General features: G+C 43.6%; 1 protein-coding gene across 1 annotated transcript in view; it reads left to right on the top strand.

The window, feature by feature from the left end:
- LOC141116704 (Fc receptor-like protein 5) overlaps window positions 1-26,016 on the top strand; it is a 196,063-nt gene that overhangs the window by 60,911 nt on the left and 109,136 nt on the right. The window contains exon 4 of the mRNA XM_073609096.1: window positions 10,718-10,990. Coding sequence (XP_073465197.1) covers window positions 10,718-10,990 — 273 coding nt within the window. The remainder of the gene's footprint in view (window positions 1-10,717; window positions 10,991-26,016) is intronic.

Here is a 26,016-nt window from a genome sequence, read left to right as displayed (position 1 = left end):
TGGGTGACGTTTAAAAATTTCTACAGGTTACCAGTTTTGAGTTACAGAGGAGGTGCTAGAATTATTGCTCTCGCTCTAATGATCGAGGTGATACCTCACATGTGTGGTTTGAACACCGTTTTCATATGCGGGCACAACTTACATATCCGTTCGCTCCTGCGCGCAAGCTTGGCAGGACGGGGCGCTTTACATTTTTCTATTATTTATTTTACTTTTTATTTTTACACTGTCCTTTCAAAAAAAAAATTGGGTCACGTTTATTCCTATTTACAAGGAATGTAAACATCCCTTGTAATAGAAAAAAAGCATGACAGAACCTCTTAAATATGAGATCTGGGATTAAAAAGACCTCAGGTCTTACAGTTACACTAAAATGCAATAAAATAAATAAATAAATAAATAAATAAATAAATACATAAATAAATACATACATAAATTACTTTTTTTTTTTTCAAATTTTTTTTCTCCCCTTTCAGAAGTATGGAGCGAAGTGGGGGCCATCGTTCCCTCTTTTGGCTCCAAGCTGTTGAGGGGAGAGGACGCGATGGTCTCCACCGCTACCGATGGCTCCAGTAAGCTGTAGAGATGACAGGAACGCGGCAAGAGGGGGGGCCCTCTCCCACCCCCGATAAAAGTGATCTCCCTGTGAATCTGCCACAGAGACCACTTTTATCTGAAAGCAGACCTCACGCTGTTGAAGAGGATACCGGGGTTAAGGCAGCTAGCTGCTGCCATAACAACGGTATTCCACTTAAAAAAACGGACGTACAACAACGGCGGGCGGTCCGCAAGTGGTTACTTTTTTAGCTAATGAATGCAGGGATTAATGTAATTATAAAGCAAGCAAAGAACAATTTGGGACTGTACAGGCCACACAAGGAGTAAGCCCTTATGAAGCAGAGTCTGGTGAAATACGTTGGCATATGAAGACTCACTTTACCAGCACTTTACCAGCATTCTCTTCTAGTGTATGATTATACACAGTGAAATGTATCAGCACTACTGTTGCTTTTAACTGCAAAAAATATTTGTATTGTAGGACTTTTTTCAACATTTGTTATTTAATAAATTGTATGATTTTATATTAGAAATAGTGTACTCCTTGCATGGTCTGTAGAGTCCAAAATCATTCTTTGCTTGCTTTCCGAGTATACAACACTGATGATGGCCATGAGTGGCACTTAATTTGTGGGGTTTATGTAATTTTGTGACATATCTTCCCCTGTATGTGTGTGGCACCTCCTTGCAGGCTGGTGTGGGAGCAGAACATTCAGGACCTAAGTGCAATGTAAACCATTCTACTGGCAGCGTCACCCTTTAACGGGAACAACTTATTGGCAACCGCGTGTATGAGGACTTTCCTAAGTTTAAGGTATAGGCAGCACCACTAGGGAAACAGCACAGCCAGGCCAACATGTAGCCAAATATAAAGCATAATCGGTAAAAGTATAGATAAATATAATCATAAATGTAAAGGAATTTTCTCTAATAAAGTCGTACCTCAACTGTATTCTGTAAATTGATTCAGTTAACTGAGTTTTTGTCAAAGAAGAAGTTGCCTTGTGTCATTTGCTTGAAATGGGGAGAAGGACATTACAGAGATGTGTAGTCATGCTATAGTCAAAAGAACAGGGAGACAGTTAAAACCATGGTTATTCCTCTGGAAGTAAAAGAGTGGATGATAAAATCATTTTAATGGTGTGAGAAGAGTGTAACAAGAAGGAAAAGCAGACAACTGGCAGAGGAAGTGGTGACGGTGGCTGGTGATGGAGGTTCTGGCAGTGATGGGTAGTTTAGTACTTCATACACCTCACTTAGTGGCAGGGTTTCCATGTTGGAGCCTGCTATGGTACAGAACCCTCCTAGCAACCGAGTCTGTTGGTCACAGTGTGCAAGGCCTTGCAAATTAAAGTATGGTGGCTTCCCTTTGTGCCTTCGGACAGAATACAGATAAAGATACAGTGTGAAGAGGCAAGCTAGTGGAGTAAAGTGAGTGCTTAATGGCACATTTTTAAAATAAATTTGAAGACGTGTTCAGGTATGAATAAACCACGTTGCAGGCTGAGGAGAAGACACAATCCTTCTACAGGTGTGTGGGTTTCTAGATTTCAATTTGACCTCTGGCCTGAAGGGGCCATCAACCGACACTGAATCTGAGTCTAAGGTAACAGACAAATGCTTGTAATACTTCCTGTGGCCCCTGGAGGGCACCTGCTAACAAGATTGCTGTTTACAGCTCTTAAAAGCTGAAGCTAAAATTGTTAAGTGACTCCTCCCTTATCAGACAAATCCAGATGTGGTTCCAGTCAAAGTGACTTGTATCAAAAAGCCTCTATCCATCCGAAGGGACTTAGGTTGAAGTAAGGAAATCTGCCCCGATTGAGTTTCCCTAAGTGGCGGATTTCCTTACTTCAACCTAAGTCCCTTTGGATGGATAGTGGCCTAGGGTGGGTTTTGAGCCACAAGCGATCCCCAAAAATACCCTCTAAATACATTCTCAGGAAAATTTTGCTTTCACTTAAGAAGCAAAATTAACATAATTGACAGTCTTTGCTTAGAAAATTTTAGGAAAATGTATAACTTTGCTGAAAAACTATGTTTGCAAAAGTAACTCAACTCATCCCTACCAGCTGGGGTGCTAAAAATTTGATTGCATAAATGTGAAGTTAGTAAATGTAGTCCAATTAGTTAGGGAACCAGCTGGAATGTGTGATAATTTCTGTATTTGATACATACCAAGTGTATGTATCAAATACAGAAATATACATACAGAGTGTACATTATGAGGAAGATAAGCAATAATGCAACCTAAAATCATGCTCATTGCACATCATAGCCCTCCCTCTTCTTGAAATGTCAGGTACTGTGTATGCTGGCCCAGCTTCTCACACCTCACCTCTCTAGAAAACTTTCATTTGGCAGCTGGGGGAGGAGTAAAAGGGGATATAATGGAATGTTTACTATTCTGATTGGTAAATCTCCCCTCAATGGGTGCTTGGGTGCTTGCTTCAATTCTTATTGGTACATCTACTGAGTACTAGAGTTAAGCGAACAGTTCAGGCCGAGCAAAAGTTTGGCCCGAACATCGCCTGTTCTGCGAACACCCAAATTTGTAGGGCGTTCAGCGGGTGTTCGCCCCGCTGAACACCCTTCAATACACTGTGTGCTGCACAGTGCATTCTGAGCCCTGATTGGGCAAACCTCTGCCCAATCATGGCACAGTGAATAGCTGGCTGTTATGGATCTGGCCGGGAAGCTTGCCAAGGGCTCTTTAACAACCAATGAGTCTTCAGCTGTCAATGGGCTTCTCCGCTGACAGCTGAATAAAAAAAACAAAAACATTGCAGGCAATTAAAAAGAGAAAACAAAAATGGTGTGGGGGACCCCTACCAGACCCTTCGGTCTGGTATGGATTTTATGGGGGACCTCATGCCAATTTTTTTTTTAAATGCTTAGGGCTCCCCCAAAATCCAGATCAGACTCTTATCCGAGCATTCAGCCTGGCAGGCAAGGAAAGGGGGGGTGAGCGAGTGCCCCCCTCCTGAACCATTCCAGGCCATGTGCCTTCAACATAGGGGGGTGGGTGGCACCCCTTGTGATGTCACGAATTGGAGCATGCTGGTTTGGTAATGTCACAAGGGGCAGTGCCACAGGTGATGTCACCAGGTGTCCCCGCCCTTACCTATATAAGAACTGTCAAACGCAAGCCAGGCGGTTTGTCTTAGTTGACAGCGGAGCCTTTTTTTTCCTTTTTTGAGTCCGGTGGTGCTGGCTGACGTCGTAATTGATGTTTCTTTTTGTACATTTTTAAATTTTTTCTATTGCCTGCAATGGTATTGTATTGCTGGAAATTTAAATGTCAATTTTTTTTCTTTAGAAATTTCATTTTTGCTACAGCAGGTTCTATACACGGTACAGATGCGCCACATTACAGGCAGACTAAGGGGACCCCCCCACAGGCACTATATTTAAAGGAATTTTTTGTTTTATTGTTGCACTGTAAGCATCATTAAAATAATTTCTCCTGATCAAAATTTGCATTTATACATGTCCCTCAGGGCAGTACCCGGGCCCCCATACCCCTTTTTATGGCCTATTACATGCATATAAGCTTTCAAAATGGGGACTTTTGATTTTTAAGTTCGGGTCCTATAGACTTTAATAGGGTTTGCTGTTCGGGTCAGAAGTTTTTCTCTATTTGGGAGTTTTGGTGTGAACCGAACAAGGGGATGTTCAGCCCAACACTACTGGGTACAAGGCCAGAATTGTCCACCCTAAAATGTAATATGAGTTTTGTTTAGACTATTATATCAAATAAGCCAGAAATTACATCTCATTGACTATAGTTATTCCACGTACTTCGTTGTCACGACATTGGTTTTTTAGTCAGGTAAAATGTATATAAATAGCACTCAGGAAGTGAGAAGAAGGTCAAAACTTCTGATTCTCAGAAAGACCGTCACAACTTTCAGGTCCCGGCTACCATGTCTGTCTTACTTGCCATTGTGTTCCTGTGTAAGTAGAATGGTTTTTATTCTTTACATTATCTGAGTATTGGTTGAGTGTCTTTTCTTTGAGATTATGTGGAATACACAAATCATCCAATTTCTATGAACCTGTTGGAGGTTCTACTTAAGATACACGTATTATTTTTGCATCTGTTGACCAGTGCTGCTTTATAAGTATTGATTGTAAGCTCTGTTTGTGGTCTTATCACACAGGGTGGAAGGCTTCCATTCACAGGGGTATGTGTCCTCATTCTTCTGCTGAGTATCCCTTGTCTCATGTCATACTTTCCTAGTAGATCCCACCCTCGTATCTCCACCCCTCAGCTTATACAGCTTTTGAGGGGTGGGGGTCTGAGCCCTCCATAAGGGAGCTGAATGAGGGTGCCTGGTTAAGGGACAAGGTGAATACATAATTCAAAGTCTGATTCCTGTTTGATTTGAAACGAACAAGGGTGAAGAGGAAGTCGAAGATAAAAAAAGAGCTTCATAAAAGTAATGGTGGTGGGTTGGATGGTGGATACATAAGGCATAAAAGACGAGTCTTGGTAAGAAGGTTATAATAGAAACATGGAAGGATCTGAAGGGTAAATTAACATGTCTAATCACTGTTATAAGGGGGCTTATGGGGTAAATATGAGGGCAGTTGATGCCTACACTATTGTAGAGTGGCTACATAAGGTCTGATTGCTTAATCCAACCTCACCAAACCACGCTTTAGTTTTTCCATGTGTATTTGTGAAGAAAGAGTGACATTTCCAATGTTCTTTTGACTTGAGAAAATTGGGATCATAACAATATTCTTGTTAGAATTGTATACATTTTCACTGAAATTGGAAGAGAACAAAATGACTGAAACACATAATGACATGTACTGTACATAATATTTTCTAAATAGTGCATTTTTTATTTTCAGCTTTAAACATAGGAGAATCTGGTGAGTACAGAATTAAAACCGATACCCTAAATTTTACTAATAATATAAAAAATATCCATGTGAGCCTAAAGTTTTCCATGTGAAGAAGTCTGGGTCATTGATTACCATTTTCTAGAAGCCTTTTTAAAATCAGCGCGGGTTAGCCAAAATTTGCACACAATTGAAATTAAACTTTTGTTTGAATATATCACAGAAATGCTTGTTTGAAAGGTCTATAGTACTGAGATTTTATTTTGGGTTGAACTTAAATTCCTCTAAATTTTTTAAAGTTCAAATTTGATAGAATTTCTAAGGAATTCGACTTTTGAATACTTTGAAGTCAATGGGAGACCTAGATAAACAAGACATCCAAATGATGTAGGAAGATGGGTACAGTTGTGGGGGATCATTTCAACATATAAGGCCAGCTTAGACTAGTAGTAGAACTAATCTTATAAAGTGTTTTTTTTTATGGACACAATTTTGTTTCCTTTTTACCAAGACATCATCCTGTGGATTGTGTTTTTGTATTTGGGCCTGTTGGTCCTGTCAGCAAACTGTGGTACTACTAGACAATTTTTAGTTATCCACAGGTGAGGGCTTTAGCTATGACTATAAAAAGCCTTTCTGTGGCTTGCGTCTCTTTAGTTAGGTTTGTAGATGTTTAATGCCAAGTTGTCTGTCTCCAGTCAAAGACAAGAAAAAGCCTTTTTTTCTGGCAACATTTTTTGGGGGATACAACTAGTACTGCTTTATAAAAACCAATCATTATTACATACATAGGCCAGGGTGGTGTTTGCTTAAAGTTGAAGTTGTGATGGGTGGGAATTGGCCATAATGTGCAAGAGGCTTCTTTGGCAGTATGATCGGCGTACTACCGAGGCAGCCCCCCCATCGATTTGAGGTCTGTGATCTCCCTCTTTGCTCCTTCACCATAGCAGATATCTTCACCTGGTTATCCCTAAGGTTCAGCCATCTTGGTAAGCTGCCTGGGATGATGTAACTCCCAGTCATGTGCATATGAGTTAAGTCAGCTGGTTCAGCAGGAACTGGCTGAATTTTGATCTATCTATGGGCGGGTTTGTTGTCAGAAGTTGATCGGTCGATCAACCAGCCTGTCCGTTTTTTTTTTCATTTGATCGCTGCCAACAGCTATAGCATGTGTGGTTCATCGTACAATCAGAAGACAATTGTAAAAATAATCTTATATGAAAGAAAAGACATGTAGCACTACCCCCATGGGAGCCGCTGTAATTTAACTGGTTCTTTCCCAAGTGCAGAAGCAGCCAGACTCACAGCAACAGTTCATTCACACCGACTCATTAAATAGTCTAGAGATGTCTTTTTGCTAGTAAGGTGATATGAGATACTCCAGAAACACTGAATGATAGCAGGATGACACTTCACTTTGCTAAGCCTCTCTGAATAGTCTTATTGCAGGAGCAAAAAAAGATTTCAGTTAGAGCTACCACTGCACTTTCACCAAAAGGAATTCAGCATACAGTCACTAAGACTCTGAGCTTAGATCAGTACTCATAGTGTGAAAGATTCACCAGATGCTTCCTTCCTGCCTTCACCGGACACTCTACAGTGAGGGAGAGGTTAATTGTCACAATGCCACAAGACAGCTAGACCCTTTCAACTTCCACCCAGCACTCTTCAGTGAGCTCTCCAGACCAGATCCTTAGGTGGAGTCCCTTGATTAGTTCTACAAAATGCAGAAAAAGTCCAGCAATCTGCCCAAAGGGGCCAAGCCCTTCAGGCTTCGGACTCCTCCTGCAGGACTAGACCCAGGACTAGAACCGGGCTTAGAAAAGGGCTGCTCCTGGCCCTCCAACTATTTGTGTACTCTTCGGTCACCTAATAAATATTCAGACTGCTCATTTGACTTTCCATTCCACTATGATTCTAGAATCCTCTGGTATACAGGGATAAACAATCTAACCTGCAGCCTTTGAAACACAGAACAGCCCCAAACAATCAACAACTTCTCCACAGATTACAGAGAAGCCAAAAATAACTACTATTTCCCTAACATCCAATCCTAGCAACCTCAATGTGGTTCATTTACTAAAACTGCAGAGTGCAAAATCTGGTGCAACTCTGCAGAGAAACCAATCAACTTCCAGGTTTTTTTTTGTCAAAGCTTAATTGAAGAAGCTGAAGTTAGAAGCTGATTGGCTACTATGCACAACTGCTGCAGTTTTTGCAGTCTCCAGTTTTAATAACTCAACCCCACAGAGTCTGTTTTACCATAAAAGCCTTCCTTCTAGAAATTTGTGTTTAAAACACTTTATTTCCACTTTAAGAGAAAGGGAGTTGTCAACTTTCAGATATGTGTGAACAAGACCAAAATAGACCAGAAAAAAGGCAACAATATTAATGATCCATCCAGTGTTTATAATGATATATTTCGTTTTTTCCTCTAGAATTTAAAGGAAAAGGAAGTAACGAAATAAAGTAAATATGAAGCCATAACCTTTTTTTTGGATAGGTTTAAATAAAAAAAAAAAAAAAAGGTTTAAAGGGTTTAAATCTCTATCTTTTTCCTGCCATCTGAGTCTCATTGGATAGATTATTCTCCTTGTCTCGTAGACATAACAGGAAGTGAGAGGAAATCTCCCCCAGTAGGGGAATTCTTGTTTAGATGGTTGTCACCAGAAAGTAGCCTTATTAAAAAAAATCCTCTCTTTCCTCTCAAAATTTTAGGTATCCCCTCACTTGCTATCTCAGTGACAATGGTTTCAAAATTACACCGGACACCTACAATCCCTCCAAAAAAAACACCACCACTACACACACATGCAAACATAAAGGTATCTATTGGGGGCACCTACACACGGAAATGTCAATTGCACTACAATCATTACATCGCCATGCACACTGGGGTGAGATCAATATTTTTCGGCACATTATTCATGGTTACAGTGAATAGGTAAAGTAAGGAACTAATCCCTTTAAGGCCAAAATAATCATAACACTTTCAACATTTGTGCTAAACATTTACTTTAGATGAATCAACCAAATGTAAAAAAAATATACATATTCTCCAACAACATGAAATATTAAACACAAAGAATTACAAAAAATGCCCAAAACACTTTAATCCATGTGTTTTTGTTATAACAATACAATGTCCATGCTGAGAATAATTGAAAACATTTTTTTTTAATAATAAAAAATAAAATAATGTGTTAATCCAATGAGTCACCTAAACCCATCCACCGCAGAGTGTGTATTGGGTATGAAAAACGTTTCCACTTTCCAAACAAACAGTGCTCCACCACGTGTAGTAATAGAGATCACCAGATCCCGATGGTCATAAAGACCAATACAGCCAATTATGCCCATGGGAACAAATAGGATAAATACTCCATCTAGTACAATCTCCACAGGCACTTTCAACACATAATTTCTCACATCCAATATGTATCGCCAAATACCCCCAAAAACAAATTATAAAATGATTGTGTAGTACATTTATTAAACACATTTCCATTAAAAACACATCCAGTTTAATGCGCTTACATTTAAAAGTGCCCAGACCAGCATCAGCTCGATCGGCCTGTATGCATCCACAGTCAGCTCAACCGGCCCAATCATCCTCTATGTGTGTAAAGAAACCGCTCCGCCGTTCTCTCCAGAGACTCATCATGTGTTCAACCGGATGTGACATCACCTCCTAACCCAGAGCAGGCTGAGTTTCCAGCAGTGGCGGCCCATCCATACAGGGAACAGGGGCGCTGCCCCCCAATCCATACGCCCAGCCCCTAATCTACTTGCAGGAAGATTTAGAATTAGAATTACATGGTTAGAGCCTGAGGCTCTAAAAGGCTTCAAAAAAGGGTGGGCTTGGGGTGCAGAGCACAGCAGCCTGAACCCACCCAGTTACATTTCCAAATGAATATTCATTATTGTCTTCCTGATTCACCTCCCGGCCATTCAGGAAACGGGCCCTGAGACCCATCACTCGATTGGCTGAGAGGACAAGCGATCCTATTGCCTATTAGGAGGAGGAGGAGACGCAGTGGAAGTCACCGCCTGCCACCCAGAGGAACCACTGCCGTGACCTAGATGGGGTAAAAGTGGGGCTGGATGACCGACCGGGGGGGTGGCTGTGAGTGCATTGTGAGTGCATAATATATTGCTTATGCTAAGATTGTGTGACATAAAAAATGAAACTAACACCATTTTATTCTTCAGAATCTCTGCTTTAAGAAACAATGTCATGTTTCGGGGGGTTTAAAAAATTTTCAGGCCTAAAATGATTTTTTTTTTAAATGGCTCAGGCAGGGAAAGTTAAACCTTAAGGTTTTTTATCTTAATGCCTTCTATGCATGAACTTAAAAAACCTTCAACATGCAGCAGGCCCCCTCCCCCACCAGACCTACAATACTTACTCTATCCCAATCCAGCAGTGTACATGAGAGCAGCTGCTCTCCCAGGTCTCTTCCTCCTCATTAGCTGAGCCATTGGCTCCTGTTACTGTCAGTCATAGCCAATAAGCCAATGAGGAGAGAGTGGGGGTGGGGTAGAGCTGTGCTACGTGTGTGAATGGACACAGAGCAGCAGCTTGGGAACAGGCCTGCTTGGATGCCCCCATAGCAAGCTGCTTGCTATGGGGGCACTTGGCAGGAGGGAGGGGCCAGGGGTGCCTGTGAGGGACCTGAGAAGAGGAGGATCTGGGCTGCTCTGTGCAAAACCATTACACAGAGCAAGCAAGTATAACATGTTTGTATTTTTAAAAAAATCACTTTAAGGGGAGTAGTTTTCATTGTTTAAAGTAAAGATTTACCAACGTGTGGGAAAATCTCTGTGCCCAGGACTATAAACATTCCCATTTCTATAGAGAATGTTTTTTTCTCATACAAGATGTGATCACCTCTCTATGTTTTGCTGCACACTGTGCTCTCTATGTGTTCTGTGTGATCTCTTTTCTTCTATAGGAGGGGCCATCAAACCTGTGGTGACCTTCACACCCAACTGGGGGAATGTACTACCAGGTGACGATGTGACTCTATCATGTGATGTGCCGTCTACTGTACCAGAGGAGCCCCGGACCTATCACTGGTACAAAGATAAGAGACAAATACCTGGAGATCAACAGAGACTTCATATCACTGAATCCTTAGTAAGACGGGACAGAGGAGATTACCAGTGCCAGACCATCGGTGGTGATATCAGTGATCCCGTCTTCCTAGATGTTACATATCGTGAGTCATCCATCTCATTTCCATCATTACAGATTGTTGGGTGTGAATAGAACAACCTAAAGTATCATTTTATTACATTTCAGATATTGTCATCCTGCAGAGACCTCCATCTGCCATATATGAAGGAGACCCCCTGACTCTGAGATGTTATCATCATTGGAGATTTTATATTGCAATAAATCCAACATTCTACAAGGATGATCAGGAGATAAAATCATCAGAATCTGACTCCACATTCCATATTCCTAATATAATGATGAGTCAGTCTGGACTGTACAAATGTACTAAACAAATATACAGCAAGGATAGTCCATATGTGACAGAGTACTCAGATGTAGCCTTTATCTCTGTGAAAGGTAAATGAATGTCCTATTTAAACTGTATTCTTAGAAATATTAGTAGATCCAGAGGAAGGTGAACTCCCATAAAAAATATGATCTATTTATTAAAAAGAAGAAAAGTGGTTGTAAAGGCTAAAGATTTTCATTCTCGGCACTGAGGTAAAAGAACGTTCCCTTCTGTGCTTCCCCCAAACACTTACCTGTCACCTCTCTCTATCCAGCACTGACCCCACCAGTAGTCCTCTCTCCTCTCTTCCTCCAATCACAAGACACAGAGGCAGCCATTGGCTCCTGCTGCAGCCAATCAAATTCTGTGAGGAAGGAGTGGGGTGTGTGTCTATGGACAGTGGTGGTGTAATCACATAAACCCCTCCATAGCATTGTTATGGGGGTACTCGGAAGGGAGGAGGAGCCGAGAGCTCCAGCAGGGAACCCCAGAAGAGGAGGAAAGAGATTATTACAGATCAGGTAAGTATCACATGTTTATTATTTAATAAAAAAAATGAAGCTTTGGAATCACTTTAAATATCACCCATATCATCCCCCATTTCTTGAATCTTCACCCCCTCCATGTGTTATTCTTCCATCCACTGGCCAAGATTTATATATCAGGAGCCTATAGGCGGAGAATTCTGAAGTGCCCCTCCCCAAAAAAAAACAGCACTAATCAACACGCTCACCTCAAACATAAATTCCTCCTGCAAGTTAAAATGCTTCCCAAACAAAAATGCAAAAATTCCCCAGTCCAAATCCCCATCCTAGCACAAATCCACTCCTTCAAATCCCCCCACCTAGCACAAATCCTCTCCCCAAAATCCCCCCTCCTAGTGTAAACTCCCCCCTCCCCAAATCACCACTACTAGAGTAAATCCATCCCACAAATCCCCCTCCTAGTGTAAACTCCCCCCTTCCTAAATCCCCACTCCTAGCACAAATCATCTCCTCAAAATACCCCCTCCTAATATAACCCCCCCAAATCCCCCTCCTGGTGTAAGTTCTTCTCCCAAATTTCCCTCCTAGCTCAAATCTTCTCCCTGCAAATCCCCCCTCCTAGTCTAAAACCCCTTCAAATTCCCCTCCTAGTACAAACCCTCTGCCACAAATCCCCACACCTAGCAACTAAATCCCCTTAAATCTGTCCTCTTAGCACAACCCCCTCCAAATTACCCTTCCCAGCACAAATCTCTGCCCCCAATTCTCCCCTCCTAGCACAAATCTTCCCCAATTCTGCCCCCGAATACATACGCCCCCCTATCCTCCTCCTAACACAAATCCCCCCCATTACCCTTCCCTTCCCAGCACTAACAGCCCCCCTCCAATCTTACAGGATTAGTAAGGTGTTGGAAGGCTCCCTGTGCCCCCCCAGGCTGCCCCCCATGAACCATGTACCCACACCCGATACAAGTCCAGACAGGAGAGGTGTCAGTGAGAAGAGAGCTGGGATAACAGCGCTCCTCCATACAGCAGATAACACAGGATCCTCTTAGATTGGATGGTACATGGCTTGATTCCCCGCCCCCTACCTCCTCCAATGACTGCTCCTCTCCTGGAAATGTGTATAGGGGGTGGGGAATCAAACAGTGTACTGTATGATCTAAGAGGATCTGTGTAATCCGCTGTATGGAAGAGCGATCCACTGACAGGAGCGGGGGGAGCACAGAAAGTCTGCACCTCCCGCCAGCTCTCTCTTCGCTGACAATTCCCCTGTCCTGACTTGCAGTGGGCGTGGGTACAATGTTCATTGGGGCGGCCTGGGGGGACACAACTGAAATCTGGGGGGCTCAGCCCACCCCAGGACCCCCTAGATCCGGCCATGTACAGACGGGTGCCCCTCTGCCTAATGAGAAATCCAGCCCAACTTACCACACTACAGTACCTTACTACATAGTAACATTTGTTTAAATATTATTTTCTTTAGTGCTGCTGACCATAAAAAAGACAATTCAGTATGTAAAAAAATACATTTATTTTAATTTCCGCAGTCTATCCTCACAATCATGGTCCTTCCTACTCCTTATTAGTTATTTAGTTTGTTAATTTATTTATTTTCAAATCCAAAACGATGTCAGTGCTGATGTGATCATTACATGGCTTTATTTATCAGAAAATCTCCGCTGATAGATGGCGCTGTATTTATACACTAAAAGTGCACCTAGAAAGAGATACAATCCTTCTAAGCTTTTTTTTATTTTTTTGTAATAACAATGATTTTTTTTTGTTTAATATCTTTTTATTGAACAAAAGATATACATATATAAGAAAGATATAATAACATAGTAATTCATTATTCCAACATGCAATAAGAGCAAATATCTAAGACTCCTGCGATCCCATATGGTATCTAGTAGAAGAGATACAACCTGGGACCAATGGTGGTAAGAGACACTAAGCTGCCAGGGGTGCAGGAATTGGTCCCTAAGCGAATATGGGAACGAACGAGCACACAGGTCAACATAAATCTGAGGAACAAGTAACTTGATAACATTTGCAATGAGAGAAAATTGCAGAATAAAAGAAAAAGAAATAAGGGGGGGATTGAAGAGGGGAAAAAAGTAGAGAGGTGAAGCTTGAAGATGGAAGAGAAGGTGGGGAGAGGAAGGGATAGTAGGCTGGTAAGCATGGTAACATACATATAATCAAGTAGAATGCAGGTACAAGAGAGCATCTGAGAGCTCAAAAGGTGATCTCTAGGATATAGGTAGTAGTGGGGTGGTGGACTAGGTAATGGGCCTAACCAGAATGTTTAAATGTCCTGGGAGGTCGAGGAGATGATGTCTTTGTAGCAAGAGGAGGTGAGGAATGAGGACCATGGGGCCCAGGTTAGAGCATGGCGGTCAGAGGTCCCCCTTGCTATATGGGTGAGTTCTTCCATGAGGCTTACTTCAGATACCTTTTGCAACCGAGATTTCATGGAAGGAATCGTAGATTGGCTCTAAAGGGTGGGGATGAGGGCCTTTGCAGAATTTAGCAGGTGGGGAATAAGCGATCTTTTGTACCTGCCAATGGGCCTTTGGGTGGCATGAAAGAGAATAGTCCAGGGGTCCTGGGGGCGATTGATATCAGTGATCTGACAGATCAGGTCTAACACCAATATGGATGTATGAGGGGGCAGAACCATCAGATGTGTGCATGGGTAGCAACTTCTCCACAGTTCCTCCAGCATAGCGGAGATTTGATAGGGAACATCCAATGGAGTTTAGCTTGTGTGTGGTGCCATCTGGTGAGGAGCTTATAGTTATATTCCACCATAGACGAGGCAAGTGAAGAGATGTGTGCAAGTTGAAGTACTTTGTCCTTCTTCTTGTTTGTTATAGTGGATCCGAGATCAGATTCCCATTTGGCCAATTAGGTGGGATATTTAGGGCGCTGTAGCTTGATCAGGGCTCTGTAGAATTGTGAGATACAGTGCTCTGGGGGTCCACATAATTGAATAAGGATTCAATTTCATTGAGGTCTTGAATGGTTCGTTATGGCTGTGGGAGGGTTAAAAAAGGAGCGTTGCAGTTGGTTGTACCTCCATCTGTCCATGAACGTGGGAGGTTTGGGTCCCAGTATTTCAGAAAGTGGTTTAAGAGTACTTGAGCGGAGACATGGTGTAGCAGGAAGGGACCTTCTGGAGGCCATGATTTGAATCCAGGGTCCAAAGTTCCAGGCATGAAATGATTATGATGTAGGAGTGGCATCAGAGGGGAGTCATAGGACCAAGAAAGTTTCTTATGTAGTCCATCCCAAATGTCTAGGGAGGATGTGGGGAGGGGTGAGCTATCGTGAGAGAGGTTTCTAAAGGAACGGGGTATCCAGGGGGGGGTGGAGAGATCAGAGCCACATAGGGAGTGTTCCAACTGAAGCCATAGTTTGGAGGTAATGGCATATTTCCAATCTGCAATACTGGATAATACTACGGCATGATAATAGGCTTTGAAGTTGGGGAGAGCCAACCCAGCCGAGCACTTGGAGCGAAAAAGAACAGCCCTGGAAACTCTGGGGTGGCTGTCTCTCCAGATAAAGCGGGCGATCATGGTCTGGAGGACAGTAAAGAAACCTATGGGAACCCCTAAGGGTATCATTTGAAAGAAAAGAATGCGGGGTAAAATGTTCATCTTAATAATGTTAACTTTGCCTAGCCAGGAATGTGAGAGGGAGGACCATTTCCTGAGGTCTAATCTAATATTGTTCAAGAGGGGGATATAGTTGTGTTTGAAGAGGGAGTGGAGGTTAGGAATATTCTGAGATATTTCATATGTTTAGTTTCCCAGCGGAAAGGAAAAAGAGGCTTCAGTTGATCAGCAAGTGATTGGGGATTGGTTATATTTAATATCTCAGATTTTGATAGGTTAATTTTTAAGTTAGATAAGGCTTGGAAATCAGAAAATGCTGACATTAGGTTTGGGAGTGAAATGCGTGGTTGTTGAATGAAAAATAAAATATAATCAGCATAGGCTGCATATTTATGGAGTCTGTTTCCAATTTGGATACCATGAATATTCCTGTTGTGTCTAATTTTGGCCAAAAAAGGTTCAAGTGACATGGCAAAAAGGAGGGGGATAAGGGGCAGCCTTGTCTGGTCCCGTTGTGTAATGTGAAAGGTTCGCTTAAAGAACCATTTATGCGGACTTGTGCGGAAGGGTTGGAATACAGTGAGGATATGTGGTGAAACATCTTGGGGCTGAGACCAAAATATCGAAGGGTTAACTTAAGGTACTCCCAGTCCACCCTATCCAATGCTTTTTCAGCGTCTGTGGAGAGAAGGAGGGTGGGCTGGGAGTATCTGTGAACATAATGTATCAGGGACAGGGAGCGCAAGTAGTATTCCCTGTTGGGAATAAAGCCAGTTTGGTCAGCCATTATCCATCGGGGGAGTAGGGGCAGCAATCTATTCACCATAACCTTAGCGTAAAGTTTAGTGTCTACATTTAAAAGGGATATGGGCCTGTAGTTACCACATAAGGTAGGATCCTTACCGGGTTTAGGGATGATGGTGATATGGGCAGATAGGGATTCTGAACGTAGGCCAGAAGTGTGGGAGATGGAATTGGCATATGCTGTGAGATAGGGAGGCAGAATATCGCTAAATGTTTTGTAATATAAGATGGCAAAACCATCTGGGCTGGGGGCTTTACCTGAGGGGGAAGATTTTAAAGCGTTCTGAAATTCTTCAATGGAGAAATTAGATTCCATGGTCTCGTGGAAGTTTGGGGAGATTGGCAGCTTTCAAGTAGGTGAGTATACGTTTCCGCTTTTCTAATTGTGGAAGTGATGCTAGGTCACTCTCAACGTTGTATAAATCAGTGTAAAACTCTCTGAATGCTTTGGTGATTGGGGGGTAGCATGTACTATTTTGCCTGATTGGAGTATGATTTTAGGTATGAAAGAGAGAGGCTTTTTGGCTCTGAGGGATCTAGATAACTGTTTACTTGGTTTGTTGCCCCATTCGTAGACTTTTTGTGAAATGTAGTGAAATTTCCTTTTAGTGTTAAGGTCTAGGAGGGCTTTGAGTTCTTCTCTTTTAAGAGTAAGAGCCTCCAGATGCGTAGTTTGCATAGATCATTTGTGTTGTTTGTCAAGTGCGGCAATCTGACCTAGGACTGCTGACCATGTTCTCTCTTTTTCCTTGCACCCAGTTCAATGAGACAGCCCCTCATAGAAGCTTTATGGGCTTCCCACAGGACAGAAGGAGAGGTTTCTGAGGATGTGTTTTCTTTGAAATACTGTGACAGGGAGGTGGATAGCATGGAAACCTCTGTTGAGTTAGAAAGGAGGGAGTCATTGAGCTTCCAGTTATTGGGGCGATGTGGCAGAGTGGGCATGGTCAAACATATGGAAACAGGTGCATGGTCCGAAATAGAAGCAGTACCTATGGTGGCGGAGCATAGGAGAGGGAGATGGAAGTGATCAAGGAGGATGCTGTCTATTCTGGAATAGGAGTGATGTGTTTTGGAGAAGTGGAAGAAATCTTTATCCTTAGGGTATAGTATGCGCCAGGCGTCTATGAGTTGTAAATCCAAAAGTCTTTTTTTGACCTGCGTAATTTACTTAAATGGGATATTGGAGTGGCCCTATGGAATGTGGATAGTGGGATCTAGGGGCATGTTTATATCCCCCGCTAAAACAATCAAACCTTCAGCAAAATTTAATAATTTTGTAAGAAGTTGGGTGAGGAAGGATGGCTGGTTATGGTTGGGGCTATATACATTCGCTAGAATACATTGGGTGTTGCCTATGTAACCTTTGAGAAAAAGGAAACGACCATGATCATCTGCTAACATAGTAGTGAGACGAAAAGAGGCAGCTGAACCCAATGGTACTCCTTTGGCTTTATTGGTATCAGATAGACTGTAATACCATTGTGGAAATTGTTGCGAGTATAGTTTAATGAGTGTTGAATGTGTCAAGTGCGTTTCCTGGAGGAAAGCGATTGAACAATGTGCATTTTTCAATTCTCGCAATAGTTGATGCCTCTGAGCCGCAATGTTAAGGCCCCTTACGTTATATGAGAGAACCTTTAGAGTAGCCATTACGTCAGGTGTGAGTGGGTCTTCAGCTCATATAACCATGCATGCCAGCCGGGAGAAAAGAGGGGGAGTGGGATAAGGAGGGAGAGGGGAGACCAAGAGAGAGAAAAAGAGAAGAAAGAGCATATATTGAAAACATATAATAAAAAGACATTCACAGTCTGTGAAACCAATGGGGATGAGAGGAGATGCACGCAGTGAGGAGGGGGAGAGCGAGCAGCCAACATAGATTCGAAGATGAGACCTATGATAAGAGAACGTAGGCTGCCGACACTCGCCCACCCCAGGAGGAGAGGGGCGGGGGAGGTACACCATGTTAAGGGCATAAACAAGGAGCAGTATGCGCCATCAGCATACGACCTCTGGAAAGTAACATCAACAAAGTAAAACTTAAAATCTAGCAATGCAAGACGGTAAGGAAAAATAGAGAAAACGTTAAATCTTTCAAAGCGGAACAAGAACCAGCATTGTGTGACCATATTATGGGAAGTAAAACAATAAGCAGAATACAGCTTGAGATGGTCACAAGTTTGTGTTGTGAGACTGAGCTCAGGGAGGGTCAGGATGGGGGTTCACCAACAAAATATGGAGAGGTGTGGAACTGGGGTGAGAGCTACAGTCAATATAGAGTGTGGTAGCAGAGGAAATAAGCGTGAGCAGGGGAGTATATCACCCATTTTTCTGAGAGGAGCCCGGAGTAGCAGCGCGTTTCTGTTTGGATGGAGTCTTCCGCCATTGAGATGTCTGGGGGGCCGAAAAGGTAGGTACGGGATTCAGCCACTCCGGGAGCTCCAATGGTTGCAAGTTCAGATTGTAAAGGAAGGCAGGGAGCTCTTCGGGGAACCGCAACGTAAAAGAGTGGCTGTTTTTAGTAGCTATCAGGCTCGCGGGGAAGCCCCATCTGTAAGTGATCCCATCCACTCTCAATTGATCTAAAAGAGGTTTCAGTGCTCTGCGTCAATCAAGGGTCTCCTTGGAAATATCAGGATAAATGTTGAGAACTGCCCCATCAAAATCAATGCTAGGAGTATTGCGCAGCTTGATCATGACAGCATTTTTATCTTCAAAATAGTGAAGGCGGCATATAACATCCCTGGGCTGGTCGGATGCGACATTGCGTGGCCTCAGGGCACGGTGCACTCGGTTAAATCTCAGTGCGGCTGTGAGAGGGTTGCCCAAAATGATATTAAGGATGCCGCAGATTGAGGGTTCTCGATCATTGTCTCTGGTTGCCTCTGGCAGCCCTCTAATGTGTAGATTGTTTCTACAGTTGCGGTTTTGAGGTCTTTGAGTTTGTATAATAAGGCCCTGTGAGCAAAGGCTAATTGTGTAACCGTGTCCTGTGGTTCTTTAATGGTAATCGTGTGGGAGTCTTGGCGCTGCTCTGTCTCCTCAAGTCTACCCAGGAGGTGAGACATGTCAGCCCTCACTGCAGATGTGTCCTTTTTAATGGATTTCTCCATGCTGTGGAACATGCCTGCCATTTCCTTTTTAATATCACTCACCAGTGAAGACATCTCTGAGCTTGCGGTGGAACCAGGGTCATTCATCAGCTCTGAGCAGCAGGAGGAGGCTGGAGAGCTTTCTCGAACGGAAGTGGTGTGCGAGTCTGGCGAGGTAATCGACCTCGAGGCTCTGGCCTGTCCGCTCCATGTGCTGGAGTTAGCTCTCTCCGCGGCAAGGAATCTTTTAATGGAGCCATCGGCTCACTGGTGAGAAGCTAAGGACTTCTCGGTATGCTTACCAAGGGTTGAACGATGCTTTAGATGCCATTGCTAAGAGGTTTTAGGCCAATGGCTGGACGGAGCTCTTCTCAGACACGTCCACTCAGCGCCATGCGTAAGCCACACCCCGAAAAATGAATATTTACATGAAATTATTAAAGATGCTTCTCTAACATTCATGAGCCATTTAAAGCTGTTTTTTCTCAACCCCCCCCCAAAAAAAAAAAAATTAAATAAAAAACAACCTTAAAGGGGTTGTAAAGTCTAAAGTCATTCCTTGCATTTAGGTAAAAATTGTTTAGGTATCAGCACCCCCCTCAGCCCCCCTTTACTTACCTGAGCCCTCATTCAATCCAGCGCTGTGCACGTCTGCAGATCTTTTCCCCCCTCACTTCCGGGTCTCGCTGGCTTTGCTGGAGCACCGGGAGCTGTTGGCTCCCACTGCTGTCAATCAAAAGCCAGTGACGATGAAGCGGGGGGGCGGGGTCGAGTCCCGCTGTCTGTGTCAAAGGACTGAGGTTCAAGCACGCACGAGTGCCCCCATGGGAAGCGGCTTCTCAGGAGGGCACTGACCAGAGAGGAGGGATAAGGAGTGCCAGCGGGGGGAACCCGAAAAGAGGAGGTTTCCGCCCCCGCTCTGTGTGATTCCATTGCACAGAGTGGGTAAGTATAGACATGTTTGTTAGCTAAGGCTGGGTTCACACCAGGGCTGGACTGGGACAAAAATGTGGCCCTGGACTTTATCCAGACCGGCCCAGGGTACAGCACATCAGGGTACAGAGCCCAGCACATCAGGGCACAACACATCAGGGTACAGAACATCAGGGCACAGCACATCAGGGTACAGTGCACATCAGGGCACAGCACATCAGGGTACAGGGCCCAGCACATCAGGGTACAGCACATCAGGGTACAGAACACCAGGGCACAGCACACATCAGAGCACAGCGCACATCAGGGCACAGCACATCAGGGTACAGAGCCCAGTACATCAGGGTACAGGGCACAGCACATCAGGGCACATCAGGGTACAGGACACAGCACAACAAGCCACATCAGGGTACAGAGCCCAGCACATCAGAGCACATCAGGGTACAGGGCACATCAGAGCACAGCGCATTAGGGTACAGCACAACAGGCCACATCAGGGTACAGGGCACATCAGGACAGGGCACATGGCACGTCAGGGTACAGGACATGGCACATCAGGACTCAGCACCTCAGGGCACAGGGCACAGCACATCAGGGTACAGGGCACAGCACATCAGGGCACAGGAAACAGCACATCAGGGTACAGAGCCCAGCACATCAGGGTACAGTGCACAACAGGACACAGCACATCAGGGTACAGAGCCCAGCACATCAGGGCACAGCACATCAGGTTACATGGGGCATATGAGGGTACATGGGGCACATCAGGGCACATGGCACATCAGGGCACATTGGGGAACATGAGGGTACATGGGGCACCAGAGGGTACATGGGGCACTTCAGAGTCCATGGGGCACATCAGGGTACATGAGGCACATCAAAGCACATGAGGCACAACAGGGTACATGGGGCACGTCAAAGCGCATGGAGCACATCAAGGTACATGGGGCACATAAAAGCACATGAGGCACATCAGGGCACACCAGGGTACATGGGGCACATCAGGGCACATTCAGGGCACATCAGGGCACATGAGGCACATCAGGGCACATTCAGGGCACATGGGGCACATCAGGGCACATTCAGGGCACATGGGGCACAGTGTTTACTAGTCGTTTTCTTCAAATGCAGAGTAGCGCAGGAAGCGTCTGTAATAAGTTCTCTCTCATGTCATGCAGCTCCCCGGTGGTCCCTCCTCCATTCTCGTGCATCCCAGATGATATCACAAGCAAATGGGAATGGACAAGAAGAGTGGTCAGCGCTGCGTGACATGAGAGAGAACTTATTACAGACGCTTCCTGCTCTACTCTGCATGCATCTCGATCTACCTGTCAGGCGCCAGCTGTCGGAGATTGAGGGGTAAATCGCTGCAGACCTCCGGGGGAATTCTCCGCAAGCAGATGCAATATGTGGCCGCTGAAACCTTATAAAAATAAATATAGCGCTCGCAAACACAATAAGTGAAAATTAGTTGACCAATAAGAAAGTCCAAAGTACAATAGGTGAAGGAAATATAAGGTGCTTCAGAGAAATTTAGGTGTGCAACACCCCCTCATGTATCCCCACTCACCAGATCAGAACGACCCCCAGCTTTTCAGTAAGCTTTTCAGTCTGGTGGGTCATTTAAAGCTCGGTAAGGAATCCTGGGATGGCGGATAACGTGATATGCCTTCAGGTCCGGAAATCCTTTGAAGAGTTTCTCAGCCAGAACACAGCAGGTACCCAGAAGTAAAAACAGAAGGAAACCGATAGTGAAGTACCATTAAAAAGGTTTTATTAAAGAAGGGAGTGGGTACTTACAACAAGTAAGATAAAAACAAGCCTCAAAATGGAGCTGTGGGTGTAAAAACGCCATTCCTGGTGTGCTTTCCATGGGTAGTGGACCAGAAGTGACATCAGTGATACCTGATACCCTCCCACAGGGCGTCATCAAGGACCTAATTTCCAGCTAGCTGAGCCATCTTAAATAGGGGCGGAGAAGAAACACCCCTCCAGAAAACCAATCAAAATTGGCATAGCGGCCATTTTGTTGGTGGGACAAAAGAGTCGCTCCTAGGGATAAAGTACAATCCATAGGAGAGACAAAAACACCATTTTGTTGGTTTGATAAAATCAAACAAGTACTTCCAGAGAATCAATAGACGTCAATTCTGGCTAGATGGTGGAACAATAAATAAAAAACCTTTTCTAAAGACTTTGAACATAAGAAAAAGAAAAAAAATAGAAAATAGAAATAGAAATAAAATTAAATAAAATGGAAAAAAATAATATAAAATATAAATTAAAAGTGAAAATAAGAAAAAAATTTAATATAAAATTAAATAAAAATAAAAATAGAAATAAAAATAAAATAAAATGAAAATAAAAATACAATTAAAATAAAATGTGTAACGTGGTCAATCCGTGCTACCCCCAAATGAAAACAATATATAAAAAATATTATAAAAATATTACTGTGAATGTTTATACTTATGTGACGGGTGCTGCAATCTAAAAAAAACGGAATATTCAGTTAGGAAGTGTGATGTGAGAAAGTAGATGCGCAACCCAAAAGAACATTTTTTGTCCTGTCAGGACTAGACATGTGCACACTGAAACATTTCGTTTCGGAATTTCGTTTTCGTCCGAAAAATAAATTTATTTAGTTACTCCCGAAATTCGTTTTTATTCATTTGTTTTTTTGTTAAAAATTCCATTCGTCCGAAAATCCAAATTAATTAAGGTTGAATCTGTCATTGAAGGCTTATGGTGTCTGTCGAATGTTCAAAGAAGATTCGACGGAGCAGCTAAACTGTATGTGTACATTTCCGGTCAAATTTTCCACCTACAAGCTAGCTGTAGTAGAATTCTAATGTTGTATGACTAGTAATAATTATATTTATTAATTATTTTACTAATCAACCAACATTAGAATTTTCTATATCCTATGGGCTGATGCATTTGACCGGAAATGTACGATTGCAGCGTCGTACAGTTTAGCTGCTCCGTCGAATCTTCTTAGAACTTTCGACAGACACCATAAGCCAAAGATCCAATGTTTGTATGTTTTTCGTTGCTTTGTCGAATCTTCGTCGTTCATGTTAAATGGTCTACTCTACCCCAACAGTCAGCCAACTTTCACATTCGTTTCTCAATCTCCAAGTGAATTGGCGGGCGTGGCATCCGACGTTGTGTCAGATATTGATATGGCATTATAATATAGAATCTATAATAATAAATCCCCCCCCCCCACAACACGGGCAGCCTCTGAGGCTATCACAACACTAGCAACACTAGTATCACTATTAAGTTCACAACACGAACACAATAGCAGTAGATTATTATGAAAAAGTTAAGTTGAACTGTAGCTTGCTTCACTATTGGTCTGCTGCTGTGCTTATGCTTAATTGCTAAATAATTCAGGTTCTCTGACAACGGACCAGCTAAGATTGACTGTCTTCTGAAATTATTCAGTGTGTGTGTCTCTCTCTGCTAGCAAATTGTAAGTGAAACTAAGTTGGCTGTACGTGTGTACTTAGTTCTAGCTATTTTACTGCCCCTCCTCTTTGGTTACAATCGGCCAATAACATTCATCATCATCATTATTTTTATTTTACTTCCCCCACCCAATTCCAGCAGCGATCTTTTCTCTCTATGTCGAATCTTTTCTCTCTATGTCGAATCTTTTCTCTCTATGTAGAATAATCTTGGACTAATAGACAGGGCTGGTGCAAGGATTTTTGACACCCTAGGCGAAACCTCATTTTGCCGCCCCCTCCCCTTGGCTCTGCCTCTGACTTCACCCACTTTTCCCTGCCCATGTATACAGTGGAGGTGGCTGGGTGGAGATTTTTGCGGTGCCTTACCACTATTTCTTCAGCCGTGGTCCACAGGCCAGCACCTGCGGTTCTGGACCTGGCCTGAAGACAAATAGTGGTGACACCAGCTCGCTTCCTCACACCGGCCCTGATCCACAGGTGTATAGACAGGCTAGGGTAGTATAAAGACAGGCTAGTATAGTATATGGACAGGCTAGGATAGTATATGGACAGGCCAGAGTGGTATATAGACAGGGTGGTATATAGACAGGGTGGTATGTAGACAGGGTGGTATATATGGACAGGTGGGTGTATATGGACAGGGTGGTATATAGACAGGGTGGTATATAGACAGGGTGGTATATAGACAGGGTGGTATGTAGACAGGGTGGTATGTAGACAGGGTGGTATGTAGACAGGGTGGTATATAGACAGGGTGGTATGTAGACAGGGTGGTATGTAGACAGGGTGGTATGTAAACAGGGTGGTATATAAACAGGTTGATAAATGGACAGGGTGGTATATGGACAGGGTGGTATATGGACAGGGTGGTATGTGAACAGGGTGGTATGTGGACAGGGTGGTATATAGACAGGGTGGTATATGAACAGGGTGGTATATGAACAGGATGGTATATAGACAGGGGGGTGTATGAACAGGATGGTATATAGACAGGGTATGTAGACAGGGTGGTATGTGGACAGGGTGGTATATGAACAGGATGGTATATAGACAGGTCGGTATATATGTGGACAGGGTGGTTTATAGACAGGGTGGTATATAGACAGTGTGGTATGTGAACAGGGTGGTATATAGACAGGGTGGTATATAGAAAGGGTGGTATGTAGACAGGGTGGTATATGAACAGGATGGTATATAGACAGGGGGGTGTATGAACAGGGTGGTATATGAACAGGGTGGTATGTGGACAGGGTGGTATATAGACAGGGTGGTATATTGGCAGGGTGGTATATAGACAGGGTGGTATATAGACAGGGTGTTATATAGACAGGGTGGTATGTAGACATGGTGGTATATGGACAGGGTGGTATATAGACAGGGTGGTATATAGACAGGGTGGTATATGGACAGGGTGGTATATAAACAGGGTGGTATATGGACAGGGTGGTATATAGACAGGTCGGTATATATGGACAGGGTGGTTTATATGGACAGGGTGGTTTATATGGACAGGGTGGTATATAGACAGGGTGGTATTTGGACAGGGTGACATATAGACAGGGTGGTGTATATGGACTGGGTGGTATATGGACAGGGTGGTATATGAACAGGGTGGTACATGGACAGGGTGGTATGTAGACAGGGTGGTATGTGGACAGGGTGGTATATGGACAGGGTGGTATATAGTCAGGGTGGTATATAGTCAGGGTGGTATATGGAAAGGGTGGTATATGGAAAGGGTGGTATATGGACAGGGTGGTACATAGACAGTGTGGTATGTGGACAGGGTGGTATGTAGACAGGGTGGTATGTGAACAGGGTGGTATATAGACAGGGTGGTATATAGAAAGGGTGGTATGTAGACAGGGTGGTATATGAACAGGATGGTACATAGACAGGGGGGTGTATGAACAGGGTGGTATATGAACAGGGTGGTATATAGACAGGGTGGTATATTGGCAGGGTGGTATATAGACAGGGTGGTATATGGACAGGGTGGTATATGGACAGGGTGGTATATAGACAGGGTGGTATATAGACAGGGTGGTATATGGACAGGGTGGTATATATGGACAGGGTGGTATATACGGACAGGGTGGTATGTAGACAGGGTGGTATATAGACAGGGTGGTATGTAGACAGGGTGGTATGTAGACAGGGTGGTATATAGACAGGGTGGTATGTAGACAGGGTGGTATGTAGACAGGGTGGTATGTAAACAGGGTGGTATATAAACAGGGTGATAAATGGACAGGGTGGTATATGGACAGGGTGGTATATGGACAGGGTGGTATGTGGACAGGGTGGTATGTGGACAGGGTGGTATATAGACAGGGTGGTATATGAACAGGGTGGTATATGAACAGGATGGTATATAGACAGGGGGGTGTATGAACAGGATGGTATATAGACAGGGTATGTAGACAGGGTGGTATGTGGACAGGGTGGTATATGAACAGGATGGTATATAGACAGGTCGGTATATATGGACAGGGTGGTTTATAGACAGGGTGGTATATAGACAGTGTGGTATGTGAACAGGGTGGTATATAGACAGGGTGGTATATAGAAAGGGTGGTATGTAGACAGGGTGGTATATGAACAGGATGGTATATAGACAGGGGGGTGTATGAACAGGGTGGTATATGAACAGGGTGGTATGTGGACAGGGTGGT

The sequence above is a fragment of the Aquarana catesbeiana genome, linkage group LG13 (genome assembly GCF_042186555.1).
Source record: "Aquarana catesbeiana isolate 2022-GZ linkage group LG13, ASM4218655v1, whole genome shotgun sequence".
NCBI classification, from domain to species: domain Eukaryota; kingdom Metazoa; phylum Chordata; class Amphibia; order Anura; family Ranidae; genus Aquarana; species Aquarana catesbeiana.
This window is presented reverse-complemented; position numbering and strand designations above follow the sequence as displayed.